Raw genomic sequence first — 24,887 nt, 5'->3', positions numbered from 1 at the left:
GTTTCTCGGGTTGTCGGTTTTACATTTCATTTAAAATGCAAATTATGTACAAAATGATGTGAATGATATATCTGTACGTATTCCTTTAAATGCAATTAAAAAGACGAGAAAAAAGAAGAGTGAACGAACGAACGAACGAACGAACGAATGACGACGACAGCGGCGACAGTGCGCGTATCGTGTGATTTGGCAAATTGTGTACGCTGACAAACGCGCACAATATTTTCTGCTGTCTCTGCTTTTTTTAAAAGCCAAATTTTTTAAGCAAACTGACGAATGTGTATTAAATTAAATCCGATTGCAACGACAGATTGCATGCGATTTTGGTTGACATATTTAGGCGGAAGGGAGAGTTTTTTTTGTCGTCTGTTTGTTTCGGTATCTGTCACACGACATTTCCATTTTACACGGCATAGTGCGAAATGGTTTTATTTCTTTATGCTGTTTTTCTCTCTTCTCCGGAAAGAGATATACAGTAACAACATGCCATCGTTATAAAAACAAAATGTCTTTTATCTTGTGCGCCACTTAATCGATACTCGTTTTCGTATGCCATGCTCGTTGCATGTGGAAACACGGAGCAAAAGGTCAGAATTAGTCATCCGAGTGATGAGTTGGCGAAAGAAATAAATTAAAGTTAAATTCTTGACATTGCGAACAATCATTTTCAACCACAATAACGGCCGACAAGATGACGCAGAATGTTGCAGTAAGGATGGGAGAGAGAGAAAGAGACAGAGCTACTAAAAGTGGCAGGCGTAAACGAAGAAAATGTTATCTTTTATCACTTTAAATATTTGTCTTAGTTCATAAATAGAATAAGTTCACTTTTAATAACATAAAACAAGATATAAATATTTATTCTTTAATGATGTTTGCATATTGCCACATTTCTATGGTAACTCCAGCCACCGTGGCGTAGCTTTAAATCACGGATGTAGCGTGGAAAGAGTCAAGTACCGTGTATATTCAGTTGCGAATGTATGTTGCGTTGTGTGTATGTGTGTTTGTTTGTCTGTGTATGACTGCATGTTCTATGCAAAACGAACGGATAGATTTGTGGCACAAAAGAAGAGACAGAGCGCAAGAACACGATGAAACGAGATGGAGATAGAGCAAACGAGTGAGGGTTTAGCAAGAGAGCAAAAGCCATTTACATGTTCATTATTATTGGTGTGTGTACTTGCAATGTGGCAGCGTTTGTGATGTGTCTTATACTAAGTCGCTCAACTGGAATAGTTATTTCAACTATTATGTCATTCATGACTTTATGAAATTTGAGCTTGTACACTTTGTATATTCCAGTTATTTGTTTTCCTGCTTAAAAAGCGCCCGCACAGGCACTGGGGTACAGGCAACCAGAACACACGATACAATGCATAGAAGAGTCTTTGCCACTTTTTTTTTGTTCTCTTCTCATTCTATACTCTTTCTTCTTCTCATCGTCGCTTTGCTTCCATTTTAATACTTGTATTGCTCTTATCACATTCCATAACCAACTATTTGAATACGTGAGAGCACAGTCTTCATTGCCTACGTTTCGTTCGAAGATGACGGCAGCGTCGACTACGACGACAACATTATTATTGAGCGGAAAATTACTTGAGCCACGAATTGAGATTATTTTTTCTATTTTTAGACTTAGTTCTCTCTGTCACTCTCTCTCTCTCTCTCTCTCTCTCTCTCTCTCTCTCTCTTCATGTTTATAATATGTATATACGCACGTCTTTGACCGCGCGTACAATGATTTCCATTGAGCACGAAAAAAAAGAAGAGAAACCGACGAAGAGACGAATAATGCAGATGAAACACATTGAGCGGTAGCAAAGTGAAGTGAAGTAAAAACGACACACAAGTCTTTTTGCGCTTCGGCAAATCATCTTAATAATAACATTATACCGTATTTCGGAGGCGCAAATATGAGGCTGATTTATTTAAAGACTCGCTTTATTTATGGTGCTAATCACAGGTTGGTGCCACTCAACATTCTCTAGCTGTCTCTGTCGATTGTCGTCACTTCTCTGGACTTTATCTCGACGATCTGTTCGACGCGTGTCATCATCACTCTTACGTATGTACAATTGTACATTACAATTGCGCTGTGAATGCACGTTGATGACTCTCTTTCTCTCTCCTTTTGAATATCACAACTTTCGGTTAATTAATTCTAATCAATTTTTTTTCGTTCATCTAATGAATCGCAACCGTTGCAAATGCTGACATCGTAACCAATTTGATTAATCCGGCACTATCTCTCTCTATCGGCCAATTCAATGTGAACACATTAGTCATGCAATCGACAACGAAAGTAATAAAACGTGTCAAATAAAACCATCATCCATACAAACGAGTATTGAATTCACACCTTTCCATGTTCAATCGCTGTTTTCACCTTATACTTGCATAACAAGTTGTTCGGTTTGTACATTGTACGGCCTATGGCTTGACATAGCTTCAGTTTCACTCCCATCCCAGCCATGTACCATATCCATAGAGATTTTTTTTTATCGGTTTGTGCGTCTCAGCCCATATAGTTCTAATATGAGAGTAACAGCAGCAGCAGTGTTAAGATCAAACATTCATTCATTTCGTCTGCTATTTCCACATCTAGCATGGTCATCCTGTATTCGATTCCAATTTGCGTCATTTAACCAAGCAATCTAGGTTAAGAATGTCTGCATCGATATATGTATAGAGTCAGGAAGAAAATGAATTGAATACAGAATAAAAGCAAGAAGAGAAAAAAAAAACACCAAACCTTCACACACAGATGGATGGATCATTTTAAATTCACTCGTTGTGAAAATGGCGTTGGTTTTTCAGAAGGATGATGGTGGTGGATTTTTTGTCTTCTTGCATTCCGTCCATTGTTAGTGTTGTTGTTGAAACAAATGTCATGCCACTGACTCGTAGATGAAGCTTTTCATTTCATTTCATGGCCATAAAACTTGGTGCAATTTTCATGTTTGCCATTTATTGCTTCGCTTCGCCCGAATGTGCTACATTGGAAACGGTAATTTTCTATCGCGAATGACACACACACACACCAACGAGGAAAAAAACGAACACGAAAAATGCAGAATAAACGGCAAAAAATTGTTGGCTCCAAATAGAAGTGGAAGAAAAAAATATTCGCTCCGAATATATTCATCGCGTCGCGTCGCGTCGCGTCAGACGAATTCCGAAGCAAAAAGCAGAAAACGAAACACAAGAAATATACACAAATTATGTCTAATGTATAATGCGTTTGAAAATTTAATATGACAAATCAACGACTTGTCAACACAGTCAGCCACTTGCTATTCACGCTTATTTTCAGGTTTTGTCGACTTTTCTCGGTTTTTATTGTGTTTAGTGTTGTGAATGCGGAGACAGAGAGAGATAGAGAGAAAGAAAAGATTCTTAAATGACTCATTTCAACATGTATGATTTATGAGATAATCGAGACATATATTTTCGATGAAATTATGGACGTTTGTGTCTCGCTTGTGATTTGTCGTCAATTGGTTCGTCGTTCTTGTTGTTGAGTCAAAACGTGAATTTCTCACTGTTGAAATCAAACATAAATTCTTTTTTTATCCACATAAAAATGTGTTTGGGCTTTCGTGAATTGTTTTCGTTCCGGTTTCGAACTTTTCAGCCCGAAATCAAAACGGTGAAAATATTTTTTTTGTCAAGATTGGATAGCCATCAGTCGATACGTTGACTGATTTCCTGAAATGTGTTAAATTATTCAGTGAGTCAATTTCTTATGGTCTTCATAACCAATTTCTTCTTTCTTAACGAAACAAGCCACTTTTCCAAACACAGTATCGACATGCTTTGTGTACACACTTCAGTAAAAAAAATTGAATGCAATTAAGACCTATATCCGTTCGAACGAATTGTTCAAGAGTGAATTAATTTCCTTTATTTATCGTATCGATCGCAAGACTTGTGAAAGGAGTCTCTTTCTCTCGCTCGCTCGCTCGTTCGCCGCACACAGAGTCGACTGAACACTTTGTGTTGGATTGTGTATTGGTTGTTGTTTTTATTTACTGAAATAAAAGGGCGGTAAGAATTGATTTAGCTCGAGGGTGCAACAAGGTCTCCATCGCTTTGTGCGCGACTGCTTCTCCATTTTACCATTTAATGGTTTTATTGGTGTAATGTGAGAATTTGAAAAGAGTTTTCTCGCTGCCTCTTACTTTCGCACTCTCTCTCCCTCTCTCTTTCCTCGTTCGCTCGCTGCTTTGTTCGTTCGTTTAATCGTTGGGTCGAGTCTGTCGCTTTGGCGTCTAGCAACACACCAGCCGATAATCGGCAATGTAACGTAATGTAATGTACTGGTGCCGTTGTTGCAGCCGCTGTGCCGCGGTCGTCACCGCTGCTGTTATAGCTGTTGAGGCGCATGTTTGGCGAGCTCTTATTACACGCATGTGGGCGTAATTGTTAGTATATGATTCGTACGCAATCACATCAATTAAATTTTCAAAAGTACAGGTTGTCCAGAGCGAGGGAGAGAGAGAGAGAGGGAGAGAGCGAGTGCCGAAAATTGTGCAAATAATCGTTTGTATCCTCCATAAACACACGCATCCCAACAACACACAACTAACTGACAACAAAATGGTGAGATACTGATACACAGCAACAGCAACAGCAACTCAGGCATTTTGATGTGCCCATTCCAATTTGAACTTTGAGTATTATTGTACATGAAACACATTCCGTACGTGTTCATTTTCACAGACGCGCATCAATTTATGCCAAACAAAGTGCGGTAGCCGGCGAACAATATTGGCGGCTTACACGGAGCTCGATGTCGCTGAGCATGTTTAAATAACCATAAATAATTTTCTTCTCACACTTGTTACACCGTTGGGTAGTGTGTGCGTGCTCTTTCCGTCTCTCTCAATCTCTGTTCAGTTTGCTACACGGTACAAACAATTCGTTTGTGTTTTATTAAACATCATCTATGGCAAGTGCTTGCACTCACGCTCGCCCGTGTATTCGTAATCGCCGTGTTGCCTGAATGGAAACCATGTACTCGGGCTGCAATATAGTTATTAACCGACGAAAAATTGCACTAATTAAATCTGGTGTGCAAGTTGTTCGGAATTAAAAAAAAAAATAAAAGTCGTATAATAACTCCAGCAAATACACACACACTCTCACACTATTACACAAACATACACAGTCGCAGTAGCGTTTAGATAAACAATTGACGTTTTTGCGCGGGGATATAAATTGAGAGCTACATGGAAAGTTATTAATCGCTTCGATCTTAATTGCTAAATGTGCTATCGGCAACAAGCGGATATATCGATTAATTTGCGTTTACTTTTCAGCATTTTGCACCATTAATTGCATCTTCTCTTGTAACTTTGATTCAGTAATTGCGTTTAATTATGTTCATTCACCAAATCATTAAATTATAGTTTGCCTGCAACGAAACCACTGCATATTTGGCGGCCGCTAAATATATATTTATACATGAAGTGAAGAAAGAACGCCAACAAGAAGAGAGAGAAAAAAAGAGCATGTAATCAATTTGCTTGAATTAATTGGATATGAAATGTGAGCTATGTGCGACATAACGATAGTTTTACTAAGAAAAAAGATTATATTTATGACTTGAGGCTGGCCCTCTTCCATATTACAAATAAACTACGGCTAAGGAAAAGATATAGAGAAAAAAAGCAACTAAAGACAGCTTTTGTCGTGCAATGCAGAGACAAAAAAAAATGTTGTAAACGGTCAACGGATTCGTGAAGCAACACAAAAAAGAAGAAACATCAAGTTCTATGTATCAAAAATCGAGGCAACAATAATCCATAATTAATGGTATAATCAAATCACCTCAATAATTGATAAGTGCTTCACTCTATCCATTTTGACCGATCGAAATGTGAACCGAGAATTTCAATTAGGCATATGTATATTGTATATGCTCTTCTACGTATGTGTATACACACACGCGGCATCTGGTTATAATTATGCCCATTACCTATTACTACATACTCTCTTATTTTTTTTTCCCTTTATTATTCATTTTCGTTTATGTATTCGTCTGCCTCTCATATTCATTAAATAATCAATCACTGATATCTCTATTGACTTGAATTCTCTCACCTTAATTCATTGGTTACTTCAACGGGCGAATGTGTCACACACACACTTCATAAAACAACACAAAAAGAGCAACAGCAAAGGCGCGTACGGTTGCTCGTTGTTCGTTCTATCTCTTTGCTCAACTTGTTTGCTCGATTTGCTCTCACTCGGTGCCGTGCTCGTTGTCGTTTTCTGTCGCGCGCGCGCTATTTTCACGTTCTCTCGTACACACGTTCTGCTGTTGATACAATACAATGTGTATAAATTAGTGTTTGATGACGGCCACAACAACACCGACGATTTATTGCATAATATTGTCTTGCTCGCACTCATGTACAGATACAGGGAACAAAAAATTATAAAAGCTTAAGCTCTCGGAATTCTACTTTCGTTGAAACATTACATGCAAACATTAAAAACAACGACAACGAACATGATTTTTTTTTCTATATCACATCAATAATAAAACAACTGAGAGCAGCAGCAAAAAAAAAACGACAGAACTTGTAATTGATTTCTTTGAATCGGCCGAAAAAACAACTTACTTAGAATGAACAAATTCACCGTTACACTTGGTCAATGTCTTTTTTATATTCGGTTGTTTTTTTTTTTTGATCGATTGAATTTTAGTCCACTTTTGCAATATTGTTCACAAATGTCTTTCGCAATCTTTGACTCACAAATTGGTACTTCGACGAATGGGTCGATCTTTTTTTTTCGTTATTTGATTTTTAATTTGTTCATTCGAATTCACTGATCTGGTTCTGCGTGATGATTAGTCTTTTTTGTCGTCTATTATTTATCTTGTCATTTAGTTGTCATTCAATAAATCCTAACTCAGCACCGAAACGTTTTGGTTTTTTGTTCAGCTTTGTTTTTATCTCTCTATCGTCTCGCACAAAGTATGCTGCAACAATTCAAAGCAATCGTTAACATAGATTCACTGAAACTGAAACCGATTCTATCCACATTCCTCTCTCACATCCACCGATTGATTTATTCACTGATTACTTTTGCCATACATGATTCACACATTTACCGATGGCAATTTTTCGGGTACATTGGCTTGGGGTTAAATTCCGTGCGCGAATAATGATAAATCACGAATAAAAAAAAAATACAAACAAACAGATGAACGAAGAACGGAATACGGCACTGCACACACAGATACACCGATTTAGCTCTTCTCTATCAAATTATTAACTCGCCTCACTTATCTCAATTGAATCAGGCGACAAGAGCAGCAATAACAAACCGAAATTTAAAAAAAACGAACACAAAATAATACAGGAAAAATACATGTAAAGAACGGCGTCAGTATAAGAGAAATACATAAAAAAAACTGACTCAAATAAACACATGAAATAACAAATCGAATGCAACTTAATTTGCACACATTTATTGAACGCATATATATATATATATGTATTCGTTTGCAATTTCTCGTTCAAACAACAGCAATTGACTTTTTTCTGGCTTCTGTCGTTGCAATGATGATGAAGCAATGAACTATTGTCATGTTATTTATTCTTTTCTCCGTTAACAACAACAACAACATAAATAATAAATAAATATAAAAAACTTTTTCCGTTTCGCTCTTGCTCTCCTTTAATTGTTTCGATTCACTTAGTCAGAGCGGAATTTTCGATTTAACAACATGCCAACCCCAATCAACATAATAACATATGACAGTCGATCTCTCTCTCTCTCTTTTCTCTCACTCTCTGCCTCTCTGTGTCTCATCAATGTTCAACAACCATCAAGTTTCAAATTAATTTTTCTTTATTAAATTTATTATTTTTGTTACTTTTTCTCGTTGCTTGATCTCTCTTTCGCCCGTATTCATTCCATCGAGTGCATTTTAATTTTGCAATGAACTTTCGCGTATATAATCAAAATCAGTTTAGTTTTTATTTAATCTTTTTCGATCGATTCACAATGCGGCGGCTTTTAATGACACTGAACACTGTGTTTACGTGTATGACAGACGAAATAAAAAAAAATTGATGCAGTTTATGGTTTTATTCTCATTTGCGTGAATAATTCGGTGTTTGATTTTCGATTCGGAAATTGGAATCAATCAACGACAGCCGACAGAAGAAATAAAAAAAAACAACAATAACTACAATAATTTCATTCCACTCGTCTATGCAGAGTTTATGTTAACAAATACACGCACATCGCAGCGATATATAGACAGGTCACTCACAATGTGTAGTAGACGACAGTATGGAAAATGTAGAGAAAAAAAAGGAAACGAACCAAAATAAAATAAAATGACAACAAGAGAAGAGAGAAAACCGAATTTGTGTAGTTTTATTTGTGTTTCTTGTTCTTTTTTTTTTTGTTTTGGTTTCCTTGCATATCAAACACACAATACCGATTCCACTACGGAGAGAGTGAGAATAATGACGATGATAATCTGTTAGCAAAAGCGCAGTGTAGTCAAAATGGCCACCACACTGTATGATGATAATAAAATGTGCAATTCGTATGTTTGAACACGAAAGTGTTTATTCAAGCGCTTTGCAAACCTCTTCTTCTTCGTTCGCTCGTTTGTTCGCTCTCGTTCGTTCGTCTTTTACTCCTCGTTTCGTGCTAATACCAACATATACATTCAATGGATCCATTCATCAGACAGAGACGGAACGACAGCATTTCGACGGAGTGTTCGATGAGAGAGCATCGACGTAAAAATGAGAGATTGCAAAACCAGACAGAAATGGAGTGAATCAAATGTCATGACAAGTGTTGCCCGATCTCGATCAATCCATATGCTCCCCCCGTGTTTTGGCGGTACTTAATGCGGTGGAATTGCACGAAACAAACTATTTCGCCGAATTTCAAGGCATATCCATTCTAATTGGAAAAATTAAATCGATTCAATTTCGATCTAATTGACTGGCAGTCAATCCGAAAAAGTTATTAGATTCTGTTTTCCATCTGATAAGAACTTCAAAGCTCCAGGGATATTTTCTCTAACGAATGACAGTTACATGTTTCAAATATTTTCGAACATGGGATATTTCAATACACAGATGGGGAATTTTTCTGTCGCGAAATGGCCCGTTGCATGTGTGCGTAAACTGACAGTACGAACATACCGGCTTTGAATGAAAGTACTTTTGACAGAAGCGATTGCATTTTCAAATACCACTTCTTTTTTTTAAACAGCAATCAATTTCGGGTGAAAAATTACATGAGCTGAAAATATGATTCAAATATAATCAGTCGATTCGTAATGGCAATAATTAAGCAAAATGTATGCGACCTTGCCATCACACGTCTTAACTAATTAATCACCATTATAAATGTATTAAGGTGCTTGCAACGGAAACCGGTAAGCTGTTGCACACCCCAAAAACTTCTTTTCTTTGAAATTTTTAATTGACAAACAATTTGGAACCAGTTTTTTCATTTTAAAAATAGGATTTTGTGAAAAATCAGAACGAAAAGTGTTATTAATTGAAAGAAATTCTGCTTTAAAAATCCATTAAACTCAACAGTATGTTGGTTGCGTGTTGAAGAGCTTTTTCATGAATTAAGCTCTTGAAAAGCCCATATGTGCCCATTTCGTACCGATCATATGATGGATTTTTTATTGGAAATGAAATTGAAATAGGAGTTTGCAGTTGATTCCAAGTGGAATTAAATGACAAACAAACATTTTTTTCGACTTATACTGCTTTGGTGCTCTATCATTTATATCTTTTCTGTAACTATACATACCTCTTTGAAACCGAGAGATTTTGACTTAAAATCATTACTAACCTTCAATTGCACCGCAGCAACCAAATTACTCTCACACTTAAAACTAAATGGGAAATGTGGAATCAAAGGCGAATCTTAATGTAGGTATATCAGATTTTGTTCAGCAAACATTCTTTTTATAATACTCGATTGATAAAACATCAATGAAAATAATGTTCCATTTTTTCTGACATACTTACGTTATGTATGCTCTATTTGAAACAAAAAAGTGTTCTCATAAAATACTGAAATTTCGCAAGGTGGCACTTACTTTGCTCGTATAACATTTGCTTAATATTCAAAAGAAAATATATGAATGAAGGGGAAAAAAATGTCGTGAAATAAATGTCTTTAGATAGAGAGACAGAAAAAAAGGAAATAAAACCGGAAAAAAAAGTTATTAAGTCTAATCAAAAAAAAAATCAAATTGTTCATGTCATTTCACTGCTTGTCTCGGTGTTATATGGAACTTTTCCGGCCAATTTCATTGCTTTGAGGTGCGTGAGCATATGAATAACTTCCAACAGTCAAGTTTGTACGTTTCGATGATTTGATAAATAATTTAAGTATAAGCTTTACATGATCCTTGTCGTATTTTGTGTGTGTATGTCATTCGGGAGTGTTTGGATTTGGATGTGATTGAGACATGGTGGTGTGATATTTGAGAGGATGGTATTAAAATCTGTAAATAAAGAGTAAAATGGTTAAAATGGTCGAGTCGTTGTGTTGTTGAATATTTTGTTTGAAATGGGATACAAACGGATTTTGTTGATTTGAATCTTCGCTATGCGACCGTAGCAATTCCCAATCGGTTGAAGACGGTAGCTGTTGATTTAGCCAATTCATACTGTTCTTGTAAATTAACAATGGGTCGGATCTAATCATTCGAAAGATAATGGCAAAACTATTAGCAAAAACGTTAAACACTAAGTTTTGAAAGAAAAATCGAATTGTTTCTACATTTCCATGAGAAAAAAAAAGAAAAAAAAACCAAACCGAAAAAAAATTAAAAGACCGCAACCAAACAAAAAAAAGGAAAATTAAAAGAAAAAAAAATGAAAAACTAAAAGAAAAACCCGGATTTGATTCATTTGATTAAGGAACTTGTTAACCTGTCGATTGAGCTTTGTGTTGCGCTGGAGGAAAAGTCGGGAAAATTGAGATACGCGTGAGCATCAAAACTGTTGGCCAACAATGCCGCATTCAAATTGGCTGACGCCGTACTAATATTTGTATATCCGTTACCTGTGAAGTCTGAATTTCGTGCCGATAGAACGGATGGTGATGCTGGCGGTGACGGCGAATCCAACGATATTATTGCATCTATGAACCGTTTATCAATTTTATAATTTCGATCGCCCAAACCAATTTCCACACGAAATAAAGAATTGTTTAGAGAGAAAATAAAAAAAAAAGAGAGAGAGAACAAAAATGATTAATTCCAGGTACTTACAATGAACAATAGAGGAAGAAAAAAAAATGAAGAAGAAGAAGAAAGTAAGAGAAATTGAAAGTGAGAAATAGATGAAGAACAAATGCAAATATATAAACACACAAACGTCTCCTGATTTCAAAACAAAATATGACTTGGTGAGTGTAAACAGAGAGACAAAATGCATCGGTTTGAAGCAGCACAAAAAAATTGTACAAATGAATGAACAACGTTCTTTTCTAAGACTGCATCGAAGTACCGACGAATTGATTCGAATGATTATTATATTTAAACAAAACAAAAAAAAAACGATTCGCATTGGAAAGAAACAAGACCATGGTTAGCCAGAGGCATACACCATTAGCATTATGTGTATCAATATATTTCTTATTTAGTAACAATTTTCCCATTTACAATTTTCGAATACGCTTCAATTCGACTTTGAATTCCATTGAGAGAAAAAAAAAACAAAAATTAAAAATTAAGAGAAAGCATTATGTCACAACAAACAAAAATTAAATGCGCCCATCGAAAATAAATTTAATATGTGTGAGTGTGTGTGTGTGTGTGATGTGAAGGAAACCATTTCAACAAAAGCCACAAATTCATACGAAATTACATGTTTGTTTCGATTGAAATAAAATAAATAGAAATAAATGTGTGTATATAGTGTAAAGGGACATACTTCGAAGGTAATAAAAACAGCGACGTCGACGAGTCGCGGATATTCTTTTTCGTTTCGGAAATCCGCTTTTTAGTTGGATGAACGATGAATAACAGCACCGTATCTCTTGTAAACCAGTGGGTCTTGTAAAATAGCAACGAAGAAAAAAAAATGAACACTACATACAGAATACAAAGAGTCAAATCAAAAGTCCTGTTGATATTTTATAAATAAGATTACGATTTTATTTTCTTAAATATATTCTCTTTTGTCAACTTTATCTTCTTTTGTTTTTTTTCGTATTCAGTGTCTCATTTTGTTACTGTTGTGTCATTTCATTTTCACGGTTCCATGTTCGTTTCTTCTCTGTCTCGTATCCTGCGTTTCGTGTAAATATAATTTGATTCTCATTCATTTTGCTTTTGATCATTTTTTTTTCATTCGTAAATTTGCTTCCCGTTTCGATAGAGTCTAATTTGTTTTTTGTAATCCATTTGTGTTTGTATACAAGAGAAAACTAATGCTTCTCATTTGTCGCTTTGTAGAAATGATTCCGTACAAATTTTGTTTGTTTGTTTTTTGTCATGTATTTTACTTTTTGCTAATTATTTGTTAAAACGATTTTCGATTTTTGTTTCTTCATTTATTCATATCTGTTGCACAAAGCGTTTCTCTTTAGTTCTAAATTCTTGTGTTTTTTTTCTTCAGTTCCTTCCAACCAGTTTGAAATGCAAAACATCAATTAGAAATTACACACAATAATTAATAAATAGCTAACAAAATTTGCCTGTGTGATTTGAAATGTACAGAAATGGATTTAGCATGAACTGAATGTGTGTATGACACACACACACTGTGTGTGGGTGGGTCTCAGTCGAATTTCGATTCGAAATGTCCAAATAATAATCAATTTTCTCCTTTTCTCTCTGGTTTCACTTTTACAACAAAATATTTTGTGATACAACAATTCAGTTCAGCTATTGGACCATAGAAATTGATCCACGATATTTTTTTTTTCTCTTCTTAATTATGAACAATGGAAAGAAAAATTACTCTCAAAAAGAGAAAAAAATTAAATTAAAAAAAAAAAAAATGAAACGTTAATTATTTTTGTGTGTGTGTTTTCAATGTGAATGGTCAAAGACTGCGATGATTCTTATTTTACGAGGTGTTTCTCTTCTATAATATTATTTCAGCCATATCGACATCGTCTTCTGTTGCAATGTAAAGCGTGTGTGGTATGCGTGAATCCCATTTTCATCGGTCAATCGAATGATTCGGATCGTGTGTGTGTGTTCGTATTGTTTTTGCGTTTACATTACAATTTATAATCAATTCGGTTGTTATTTATTAGATCAAAAATGGTTGGTTTTTTCGATTTTATTGATTTTGTTTTTTTTTTCATATTTGGGTGATGATATAATGGAGAAATGGTTGTTTGTTTCAAAATTTTGTTTTGTTTCAATAGTTTTATTTCGTTAAATCGTTTTGCGAATTTGTTTTATGATTATTTAATTGGTTTGTATTGTTATAATTTTTTTCACAGTTTTCGTATGCATGTCAAAGAAAAGTAGAAAATTCAAATTCAAGTTATAACAGTTTTTCTTCAATATTAAATTGATAAATGCATTTAGGAAAGGGAAAAAAAAACTAAGAAGAAAACATTTTTAATAAAAATGTAAATTGTTTTGTTGATTGTTTTTTCTCATTTTTTGTGTGTGTGTGTGTGTTTTTGTGTGTATGTTGTTTCAACCAATGCTTGTGTGTTCTTTTGCTTCAGCGTTTTTTTTTTTTTTTTTGAAAATTATTGAATATTCAACAATAAAATGCTTATTGGAAATTTAGTGTCGGGACCTACCATTCGTAATGACAGGTGTTGCTGACGTTGCTGATGGACCTTTGTTTGAAGCACTTGAATTATTGTTCGTACTGTTGTTGTTCCCCTGACGAACTTGAACACATTCATCATCTGAATCGCTAAGCGTCAAATCCACCTAAAATTTTCGAAGAAAGAATGATTTTATTTGGCAAATTCAATTTTGATGATTCCATTGTTGTTTCGTTTTTTTTTCAAATTATTACCGAGTCTCCAGTCGTCGTTGACGATGGTTCATTTGGTTTGCTTGCCGCCGTCGTCGAACTATTATTTCCACCATTCATTGCTTGTGTCTTAATACTTGATTTCGGCGAATCGTCGGCTATGATTACTTCTGTTGAAATGAAAATGTTGGAGAAGAAACCAAAATTTGAATCGAACCCACCGTGAAAAACTTTGTGATGTAAATGAATTGAATCGTACCTATGTCATCTGAGATTACTTCCACTTTTTGTGTTGATTTCCGTGGTGTGTCTAAACAATTTGAATCGGAATTGTTATCGTGTGTTGCCCATGAACCATCTTTTAGTAGCTGAATTTCATTTGTGTCCGCCGGAAGTAGGGTTGACTGTAATACGTCTTGAAAATAGCTAGAATAGATACATACAAACACGAATGAAAAATACACAACATCAAATTCAGTCCATAAAACAATGTTCATTGCCGGTTTTGTTTATATCCTCCCATTTGGGAGAGACAAAACGGTAAGCGGCATCGATCAAAACCTACCCATCAATCACTAGTGTTTCATACAGTGCCGGTTTATCGCAAACAGGACAGTTCCACGTTGGTTTGCGCTCATTCATTTGAAGAAACAATGATGCGTCGAAACATTGCAAATGCAAACACGTCGATGCTCTGTGGAATCGGGTCGATTGGAATAACGTTATATATAAATAAAGGGTTTATTTTTGTTTGTTCGTTCGTTTATTGCAGGATTTTGATGAGAGCATTTTTTCATTTAAAAAAAAAACCACTGTGGCTAACGGTCAATTAAAATACGTTCAGGGCGAACATAATTACTCTTGTTAATTCTGGTTGATTGCTAGCTTTTTGGATTTTCTTTTGCTCTAAAATGGTTTTTTTATATTTTGTTTTTTTTTGTTGTTGTTGCTGAAAGCCCTTTAAATAATATACTTGAATGTATCTTTTTTCCATAAACCCTATTTGAAGTGTATACGATTTTAATATTGTTTGATGAACTAAAACATGTTGCTTTTATTATTTGATTACCCTACATGTAAAAGCCTTATCTTTGGCAATAGAATTCATTCGATTTTATTTTCCTTTCAAAAATGAATAATTTCAGAAATTTTCTCTTTTTGTTTCGTCTGAAAATCTATCGCCCTGCCCAAAATGCACAAACACACTCATACATATGCTCGGCCTATTTGACATTTGACGCACGCTGGCAAAGTGCAAAATTATCTGTATACAAGCATGTGGATTTAAGATTGTGTATACACCAACAAATACGCATCGCCAAAGTTTGTTTATCGAATCCAAATTGGATGCGATAACGTTTACCTTACGGTTTACATTTACGCACAGTAAACACATTCGAATATAACAATAATAAATGTTTTGTGCATGCACACAACCACATGTGCACTCATTTTTTATACTTTGCCATTTTTGGAATTGGTTCAACCATTTAAATGAATGTTGTGGCGGTTTTTTTTTGTCAATGCTTTTTTATGAACGTAATAATAAATGGTTTGCTCAAACAAATGGAACATTATTTCTATCCATGGCATTGAAAGCGGTAATATTTTTCAAGAGTGGAATAAATCAGGAATAAAACAATTGTTTACCGGCACGGTGTGGTCATTCGCATTTTTCCAAGCGGGCACATCAATGATACGCGCAATTCTGTCGTTGCAATGTCACAGTCAGCGTCTTCTTTCAGTTTTTCCTTGACTGCGAATCAAACAGAAACAAAAACCAATTCAATTGCATTATTAATTCAGTTTCAATTGATAATCAATAGCAAATTGGCCACAACATCATCCGCATTGGCAGCGACGACAACGATGGACACATCAGTGACAATTGAATACATACTCAGAGAACGTGTAAATTCTATTGGTTTGATTCCTTTTGCCTTCATCCGTTGCAGTAACTGGCTTGACGTCAACTTTTTCACCAAATAAGCCGATATGACGAAACCTCGATTGTAATCTGTACACCACGTGACATGTATATTATTCGCTACCGTCGGCGAGAGTTTAACATTTGTGGTAATGTTAACCGGTCGTGGTGGCCGCTTCGGTTCTACGCCCGGTTTATTTGTCGGAATGGGATTCTAATTGGGATTTGTTGTTTTTTTTTTGTTGGGTGGGGGAGAGAGCAAATCCAAATAAAATCAATAAAAATCCCATAAAATCATACGATCCAAAAATTGGCGTTTGGATGCAATTGCATATATTGGGTGGTTGTTTGATGTTTGCTACTTACTGGCAATGGGCATAACTTATTATTAACTTTTACAATAACATTAGGCGGAAAATAATCTTCTTGTTCACACGATGTTTCTAACAAACAAAATCGTAATTGAACCTGTATGATGTGTTCAATTTTCTGGCTATTCCGAATATCTCTGCGAAAAAATAAAGAAGAAAAAAGAAAAGGAAATCCAATTTGATTCGATCCGATGTGATAATGAAGGCGAAAAGAATGTGGTTGGAAGTGAAAACGGGTTTGTTTCGTACCTATTACTAGCTATGTCAGTGGCTTGCTGCGGCGTCAGATGGAAATAGTATGTGCCCTCTTGCATTCGTTGCGAATTCGATGTGGGTATCAGTGTTGATGGCTTGAGTAGTGTGGCCATCACATCGAAGAATGCCAACTTTTTCAAACGCACATCCGGATGTTGCGGTAAATTCTGTGTAACGCCTGGCTGTGGTGGTACTGTTGCTGTGCCGTAGCCAGTGCTGTTGACCAAACCATTTGTGTGAGGTAATGTGACGGCACCGTTGCCTGTTGCCGGTGGCACCACATTCAAATTCGGCTGATACATAATACCGTTGTTCGACAGATCAGAAACCGACGATCGGTCTATTACTTGCGGTACGGCTAATGACGGCAGCGTTTGTTGTGATGATTGTATGTGTCTCTGGTAGGATTGTCTTACCGGTGGAGCAGTTTGTTGCTGCTGCTGTTAAAAACAAACAAAAACACGAAAAAAAGGAATAAAAGAAAAAGAGACAAACAGGCATTCATTATAACGTCAAGAGAAAATATTAATAAATACAATGGTTGTTGTTGTTGTTGTTGTTGTTCTTTTTTGTGTCAGTTTATTTTCAGTCTGTTGTCAAATGTATACGTACGTTTTTGTTATTTGCGAATTGTTCAAATTGATGTAAAAATGATGTGATCTGCGGCTGAAATGAACTGTACGGTGTGCTGCTCACTTGCGATTGTATTTGGCCAAGTGGCACGGCCGGAGTGGATAAAGATGTCAGTGGATTGTTGGATTGCGATTGACTGGAAACAGGTGCCGTATAAATTTGCGGTGATGTTGAACGACTTTCAGTTGTTTCGCTACAATGACAACACAAATTCGAAAGTTAATCGCAAATCAATTCATTTCACTAAAGGCACTTCCTAGGCACCTTGATCGAATTTTTAGCAAACAAATTGATTGAATATTCGTAAAAATGTTTAAAAAAATGAAATAACATTTTTCTAGTTTTGCTTTGTTTGGTTTTGCGTACGTACGTTTGTTTCTCCAAAATGGTTTGTAGTCTCGATTTAGTCGATGAATAATTGGTTCTCAATAAATCATAGCTTCGGGCACGAAGGCTGGACAACGATGATTTGTCTGAAGAACGATAGTTCAACAATTGTCGTAGTTCTTTTTGATTAAGTGTGTCAATTGCTTTCTATATCGGTTCGAAGCAGAGAGAGAGAAAGAGAGAGAAAATGACGAACACAATGAAGATTTAACAAATTGCCGAATTCCTTACTAACTGTCAACTAACTAAAACTACACTAAACTAACTCGATGTAACTAACTGTTAAAAAAAAAGTATTCCAAAGAAAGCGACAACGAAAAAAGAAGTCACACATTTCCGCAGAAAATTTGTAATCTCTCGATTTTATGTGAACGTAATGATTTGAATGTCGATCACCCAAAAGTTGCTTCGTTTACGATATATTGTCATTGATTTAATGCTCGTGTACGGTGCGACACGAAACAACACACCGAATTGTGTATGGGAAATTGAACAATTTAGGCGCCCATTCCGATCCGAAGCAACATATATATACGACGAATCGGATGGAGATATATTTGTTGCACGAATCAAACTGTGTTAAATTCACATCGGATTTGTTGACAAGAAAAAATAGCGGTAAAATGAACTCTCAACGAAAAAAGAGAAAAAAAAAATTCGGGAAAAACTCGGCGAAATGAAGCAGCGCGAATCGAAAATAAATGAAAGTAACAATGAATAGTCGAATGGATGCATTTTGTTTTGTTATATAGTACAATGATTTAAATGTTTCTCTTCACTTTTCCATCACACACAAACAATATTTTTTAGAAACAACAACAACAACAACAAAACATCACTTGTAACAAGTGTACGGTACACACACACACTGTGGCTTCATTGAAACACACACACAAAAATAAACGACGATTTCATCAAAAAAAAACCCAAACGAAAGATAGATGCAAAACAGAAATGTAAAAAATGGTAAAATTCTTTTTAAAAATTTTGGTCGATCGTACACAAAATGCGCTTACATTGTGCGTTCGATGGTTTCGGTGATTGTGTTTTATTATTTGATTTGATTGGATTGAAAACGACCCGGAATGCAAATTAAGCTTGCGATAGTTTCTTTTTTGGCTCTAGAATTCCTCCGAATCAGCGGGATCAACGCTAAACATCGTGCACATTGTGTAAAGTTACTTCTGTTCACTAATATTTCTGCTCTTTTTTTCTGTTTCTTTTTTGGTGTCCCGATGTGTGTAAGTTTCCCTCTAGTCGAGTTCAAAACTCAAGTTACTGGCGAAACGAAGACATGAATAAAAGGAGACACATATGAAGTACAGCGGACTAAAGTATGTTTGCCAAGTTTGTAATGTCTATCGCCTGTGTATGGTGTTGTGCACACTCACTTGTACACACGACAATTTATCGTGCTTGTTCGCATTCGGATGGTGTGTGCGTGTGTGTTAGTGAACGCTGTGCATGTATACATACGCACGGCGAAGATACACCAACACACACACACACACACACACATACACGTACACATTATCACCAGCGACAAACATTTTCGAACTCGAAAAATCACATCGATGGGTAGACAACATAGAATAAAATATGGCGAATTGCGAGCCGATGTCGAATCTAATCGAAAGCGCACCGAGTGCATACATATCGACAGTTTGCCACTCACACACAATCAGCCAGCCACTTCGTGTCTCTCCGGTCTTGTTTGAAACCAATGGCAGCGGGAAAGAGAGAGACAGAGAGCGTGAGCGGGATCGCGCGCGTCACAGCAGCTGCATTATTTTTGTGATAGTCGCTTAAAAAGACTAACGGAGTAAATGTTTCGGTTCATACACTCAATATCATTACCGTTTTGCCATTCCATGGCATATTGGTATGTGCAATGAAGATAGAGAAAAGCAAAAAAAAAATATGAGTGGCAACACGAAGCGTAACCGAAACAGAAACACACATACACTTAGACACAACAGTGTTTCAGAGCCAAAGAGTGTGTTGTGTGTTGTGACCGAATAACAAACGGGCAATCAAATGGCTTTTTCGCACTCATTTCTCACACGCGCGCACACACTCTCTCAATCACATATGATGGTATATATTCGATTGTGATTAGGATTTATTCGACTTCATCCTGCCGAACGACACTTCGGAATCTGGTTTGACTTAGAATGGCAGCTTGAAGGGGCATCCATGGTTGCCAGGCTGCGGGTTTTTCGTTTGGAACAATGAACCGAATGTACATTTTAATTGGATTGAGCCTTTTTTTTTCTCTCCATAAATTGTGACCACTAATCGATCGCACTTTTTTTACAGCCGATTTGACAATACCATTCACTATGAAATTTACAGCGAAAAAGGATCAATTGATTCATATGGTCAATTTGTCGTATAAACAAACCCGTTTGCCGTTGATTAAATATGGAAAACGAGCGAAAAGTAGATTCGAAGCCAATCAAAGTATCACATATTTTTCATGTTTTGTTTATCAGAGATTCGACGACATGTTGATGGCGGTGTCACACGAACCGATGACAAACCAACCAACCAATCAATGCGATCCAAATCTTTGTAATATCATGTTGCTGAATGTTCAACAAAACAAAATCCTTTTTGCTGGTCGTGACAGTGATTTTATTTTTAGCTCTCAATCGAAATGATTCGATGAAGCAGATTGACGAGCGCGCAAATATCGTAAACGTTTCACAAGTAATCGACAAAGCTTCAACAATTATGGCAAAAGTTTTGGGTAATTTAAAGCGCTTCAAACAGATCATAAATTATTGGTTGGAAAAAAAAGTTAACGAATTTAATATTGGTTCGTTTTTTTTTTCTCTGCTGCTGATACATACCTCTAGCTGCGGTACATCCTCAGGGATTTGTGCTTTTGTGCGCGAACGAGTTTGTCGCATTTTCCGAAATTTTCTATTGCATTTATGGTTCGGTTAATTGCTCCCATTCAACGCTCGGTACCACCGAATAATTCGTCCCCGTTTTTTTGTTGCTTCTCTTCAATTGTCCTCTTTGTTTTTGGTTTGGTTTGATGGTTTCTCCTTTCTTGTCTGACGTTGTTGTGTGTGAATTGCTTTCCGTCGTTCAGCCTGTTTATTTTCGATTTGTTTGTTCGCACGGTGTAAACCTCCTTGTTCTATTCAATGTGACGTTGATTTTATTGATGTTTTACCACACAGTCGGTTAGTTTGGGCGCTAACTGTTTTATCCTTTTCTGACTTTTGCGGTCACACAAACACTTTCAATTTTCAATTGCCGATTGTTCGAAAGAAAAAAATGGAAAAAAACTTTTTGTCTTCCTCCCGTTCTCTTGCTGTGGCATTTATTTCACGTACGACTTTGACACACAGAACAAAACAAAAATCTGTTTCAATTTTCCTTCAGATCCAAAATATTAAAAATGTCACTCACACGATATCGAAACAGAGAGATAAAATAAGAGACGTTTTAATTATTCTAAAATTATTTTACACGTTTGCGTAGGCTTCTTCTTAAAGATCCTTTTGTGTTTAGCATTTTTCTTCTATTTTGTTTTTGTGCTTACTCGCTTCACGTTTATTGCCGTGTGTGTATATCTATATTATTTTTTTGTTGCCTTCGGTATTTTTTTTATTTTGTCTTTTTATTTTTTTGCAGTAGCTTTCTCAATTGTCGATTCTCAGTTTATATTCTGTATTTTTTTTTTCATGTGTGCGAAATGCTGCTGTAACTTGGTGCCGACGTTTATGGTGCGCGTTATACGAAATGTGACACAAAGCGAAATCGCTCTGTGCTTGCGATGATTTTCGAAATTCGAATTTTTCAAGTTGGGTTCTATCTAACCATCCCGCTTGCGCTGACCCTTTCATGCGGCCACCGTCACATCGTTGCTTCTCTTTTTTTCGCCCGTTTTCCGTTTCGCCGATTCAAATGGATGTGTTGAGTGGAAAAGCGTAGAATGGCAATGAAATCGAAGTTCAAACGGGAAAATGAGAACGAGAGGACAGAGTCAGAGAGCGAGAGAGAGAGAGAGAGAGAGAGAGAGAGAGAGAGAGACGGAAAGAGAGTGAAGACTTGACGACAAACGAGATGGCAACGGATAAACTTTAAATAATTGATTTTTTTTTATTAAATTACTATGGGTGGTAAATTCACCACACAATATTTATTTTAATCAAATAAATATCCCACTTTTAACTCACGCCACGTTCCCTAATCAAGGGTATCGCTGAGGGGTCACACAAATGTTCAACTCTCCAATATTGCGTTTTTTTCTCTATCTCTTCCACATCGAGTGCGCCCCGATGATCAATTCGAGCCCAAAATGAATATTAGAACAATGGAGAATGATCGATGCAACTTACAAACTCACACACACACACACAAACCCATATACACACTCTATACACACAATGAAACTCTCTTGCGCTCATGTAACATTTTGCATTTTTTTTTGTTTTTTTCATTATTTATTTCTTTTATTTTCTGAACTGTTGCTCATATTCTTTTCTCTTCGAATTTAAATGAATAATTTTAATTTGTAAAAAATACAGCATAACATGACATCGAATATTCAAAGAGAACAAAATGAAACTGAAGAAAGAGATAGAACAAAAGAGAAAAAAAAACAATTTTTCTAATATGATTGCAGTTTTAAAATTGGTTTTTGTAGTATGCTAAACACAATGCTCATAGTTTTCATGTAATATTTCCGCTCCTCTTCTTGACAAGAAAAAGGTCAGCAAATTACAGGTTTCATTAAAACCGCACGGCGCTCTCACTTAAAATCGATAATAGAAAAGAAAAACAAAACAAAACAAAAATTTCTATATGCGATAAATCTAAAAAAAATTATTTTTTCCCTTAGTTTTGATCCGCTTATCTGTTTCTATAGCCGGCTAAACCAAACCATACTTCAATAATATATGAAACTTTTTTGTTTGTTTTGAAATTTTCTTTTTTCAAAAAAAAATTGATGCTCTTAATTTTGCTGAAATTGTCGTGCATGTGCAAAATTGCGCATTTACTGCATCCGGGAACATTTGAATTGAATCCACGTTTTTGTTGTCACATGAAATGTTTACAATTTTCTTCAGCATTTTCAACAGAATGAAAAAAATGAAGAAAAGAAAATTCGGCAAAATAAAAATCACACAATTCCATTAAATAGCGCCGACCCAGGCACTTCTGCAAAATGTTGCGCATTCCACATGTGGTTCAAGTATGGTTTTTTTTCCTTTTCATTTTTGAATGTGAATGTGCAATTTCGTTTTTTTTTTCTGTTATAAAACTTTGTTACGCTTTTTTATATGTATAATAATTATTATATACATTTTACAGTAATCATTTTTTTTACATTGATTCCCAATTTGTTTCAAAACAAATCCATCTCATCACAGTTCATGCTCAGTATATCGTCTTCGTAGGATACAGCTGCATTCGTTGCTCTTTGAAAATCTGCTGTTGAATGGAAAGAAAATCAGAATTAAACACACGGTTCTTTCTAAATGGATCAATTCATTCGCTTACCTTTTTCCGGACTTGTCACATTCACCATGTGTTGAATTGAGTGTGAATCGAAGTCTGAGCTATTTTCGCGATTGCAATCGGTGACCGGAGATGGGGGTGGATTCGAGAGGTTAACATGTGTATCCAAACATAAATGTGATGTGGATGATGCCAACAGATCACTACGTGACCCCAATACTGGCAGCTCATTTTCGTTTTTCAACGATTTTTTCAACTCCTCCACCTCCAGATCACGTTGCAGTGCCTGTGATATTTTGCGATTTTTAATGGTTTTCCGTGTCTCTTCCAGGAAAATGTCCTTTTTCTGCTTTTTGCTGATATCATCGCAATTTTTCAACAGAAACAAAAATACACCGCCAGGTGTTCGACGTCGCATCCCATTCACAATCAACATACCGCCGTCACTTTCGATCTTCTGCGTTTCTTTGAACAGTTTGATTGACAAATCACGACCAAGTATATTTACAACTCGAACTGAGAATTAAAAAATGGGAAATTCAAAATCACGATGTGAACAAATGATATGAAGAAATTAAAAAGGGCTGCCTTACTCATCAATGTATCCTTCTCCTCGTACAATTTATTGGCAATATCTTTAGCGATTTCATCATTGGTTGCCGATGCATCGACCGACAAGTCGAGAATATTTCGGGCCATATTCATGGCACCGCTGCCCTCGTTACCGCTGCTATCATCGCTACGATTGCCCAAACGTAAGCGCACATTTTTTCGGTCTTTTACGCTAAGGCTATTTGCTCGAAAGCGTTTGTTCTTCGATTCAAATGCATTCGATGTGGAGCAATTGAAACCTTTATCCGAGTCATCGCTGTACGATTGGCGACGTTTTAAACTGTTTTCACCGTTCAAACGATACTTCAACGAATAATCATACGATTCACAGTTTCGATCATACCGTCCACTGTCCTGATCGACACCGCATCCCTTTAGGTTTTCCATCACCTCCTCCTGTAGACTGCTCGACCAAATGTTGTATTTGTTATGATGAAAACGTGACGTTTGTGCACCAGGAATTTGAATGCCCTGCAATGGTTTAATTCTGTTCGACAAACGAACACGAGTGCATACACAGAAATCAAACGAAAACCACGTGAATATCATCGTATATGAGACAAACGGGAGTGGGCAATATCTTCTCAATCAAATTTTTCACTTACTTTAGAACCTTTTTCTTGTTTGTTCGATTTCTAGCACTGGAAAAGTCGCAATCACTGCCCGAATCGCTGTCCGATTCGGCCAGAGACTCTTCCAATTCGGATGCATCTTCCATTTTGGTGATTCCACTGGTGCCTAAGGATGATGGTAGTGATGACGCAGTTTCTCGTGTCGATGTCGATGTGTTTGGCCTCTGCAATGGAGTATAACTGTCGTTGCTGTCGGAAAGCTGTGCAAATAAACAACAATTTTCACATGGGTTAAAAAAAACATTTCAATTTTTTTGTGCGGTTTGGATGTTGTCGCATTTTTGCGACACGACCATTCACCTCTCCATCTTCGAATTCATCGTCGTTATACTTTATTGGTTCATGCTCCATTATGTACACCGTGCACACACATTCAACTGGCCAATTAAACGTCCACAGAACACTTTGGCTAATTTCTGTTGATTTCAACAAAAACGAGAAAAAATCGCCCAATTTTCCTTCAAATTTCCCGTGCGTATTAAGTGCTGTGCAAAGTGTTTTAATCGCCGTCGTTCAGTTTTGATCAAAGTAGAAACTATGAAAAAAAAAGTTGTAACACACACAGAATGGCAATGGATTATATATACTATATATGTCAAAAGGCGAAGCGCGA

At 36.1% G+C, this 24,887-nt stretch overlaps 3 protein-coding genes across 46 annotated transcripts in view; all 3 read right to left on the bottom strand.

The window, feature by feature from the left end:
* LOC129577767 (serine-rich adhesin for platelets) overlaps positions 1 to 8,628 on the bottom strand; it is a 116,874-nt gene extending 108,246 nt beyond the window's left edge. For 8 of the 36 annotated variants that reach the window (XM_055465289.1, XM_055465321.1, XM_055465306.1 and 5 more), the window contains exons 1-2: positions 6,636 to 8,585; positions 6,112 to 6,328 (exon numbers count right to left, since the gene is read on the bottom strand). The gene's annotated coding sequence lies outside the window, so the exon portion shown is untranslated. Of the gene's footprint in view, positions 1 to 6,111; positions 6,329 to 6,635 lie in introns of all 36 variants that reach the window. The other 28 variants (XM_055465317.1, XM_055465300.1, XM_055465295.1 and 25 more) reach the window with 14 other exon arrangements.
* Positions 8,629 to 9,936: 1,308 nt separating this feature from the next.
* LOC129577763 (E3 SUMO-protein ligase PIAS2) lies at positions 9,937 to 21,334 on the bottom strand. 8 transcript variants are annotated; one of them, XR_008689036.1, is made up of 15 exons: positions 20,405 to 21,333; positions 17,533 to 17,696; positions 17,142 to 17,355; positions 16,524 to 16,969; positions 16,270 to 16,411; positions 15,877 to 16,117; positions 15,627 to 15,732; positions 14,542 to 14,670; positions 14,236 to 14,402; positions 14,019 to 14,146; positions 13,795 to 13,930; positions 11,086 to 11,163; positions 10,953 to 10,976; positions 10,601 to 10,717; positions 9,937 to 10,522 (listed from the first exon to the last, which is right to left on the bottom strand). XR_008689036.1 is itself a non-coding variant. In XM_055465276.1 (14 exons), the coding sequence occupies exons 1-14, from the start codon at positions 20,462 to 20,464 to the stop codon at positions 10,516 to 10,518; spliced, it is 2,268 nt and encodes a 755-aa protein (XP_055321251.1). In that variant the 5' UTR covers positions 20,465 to 21,334; the 3' UTR covers positions 9,937 to 10,515. The 8 variants fall into 8 exon arrangements, 6 of the variants coding, with proteins under 6 accessions (XP_055321251.1, XP_055321252.1, XP_055321257.1 ...); XR_008689037.1 differs by lacking the exon at positions 10,953 to 10,976; XM_055465276.1 differs by having other exon boundaries at positions 10,953 to 11,163; positions 20,405 to 21,334.
* Positions 21,335 to 21,989: 655 nt separating this feature from the next.
* On the bottom strand, positions 21,990 to 24,873 carry LOC129577766 (phosphorylated adapter RNA export protein). 2 transcript variants are annotated; one of them, XM_055465286.1, is made up of 5 exons: positions 24,575 to 24,873; positions 24,248 to 24,474; positions 23,624 to 24,129; positions 23,073 to 23,546; positions 21,990 to 23,000 (listed from the first exon to the last, which is right to left on the bottom strand). In XM_055465286.1, exons 1-5 carry the CDS (start codon positions 24,623 to 24,625, stop codon positions 22,918 to 22,920), a joined length of 1,341 nt encoding a protein of 446 aa, XP_055321261.1. In that variant the 5' UTR covers positions 24,626 to 24,873; the 3' UTR covers positions 21,990 to 22,917. The 2 variants fall into 2 exon arrangements, with proteins under 2 accessions (XP_055321261.1, XP_055321260.1); XM_055465285.1 differs by having other exon boundaries at positions 21,990 to 23,003; positions 24,575 to 24,740.
* Positions 24,874 to 24,887: the final 14 nt, after the last annotated feature.

The sequence above is a fragment of the Sitodiplosis mosellana genome, unplaced genomic scaffold, assembly GCF_009176505.1.
Source record: "Sitodiplosis mosellana isolate CC-2019 unplaced genomic scaffold, AAFC_SMos_1.0 Smas_scaffold_6226, whole genome shotgun sequence".
Lineage (NCBI taxonomy): Eukaryota > Metazoa > Arthropoda > Insecta > Diptera > Cecidomyiidae > Sitodiplosis > Sitodiplosis mosellana.
Note: the sequence above shows the minus strand (reverse complement) of the source record. Positions and strands in the feature narration are given on the sequence as shown.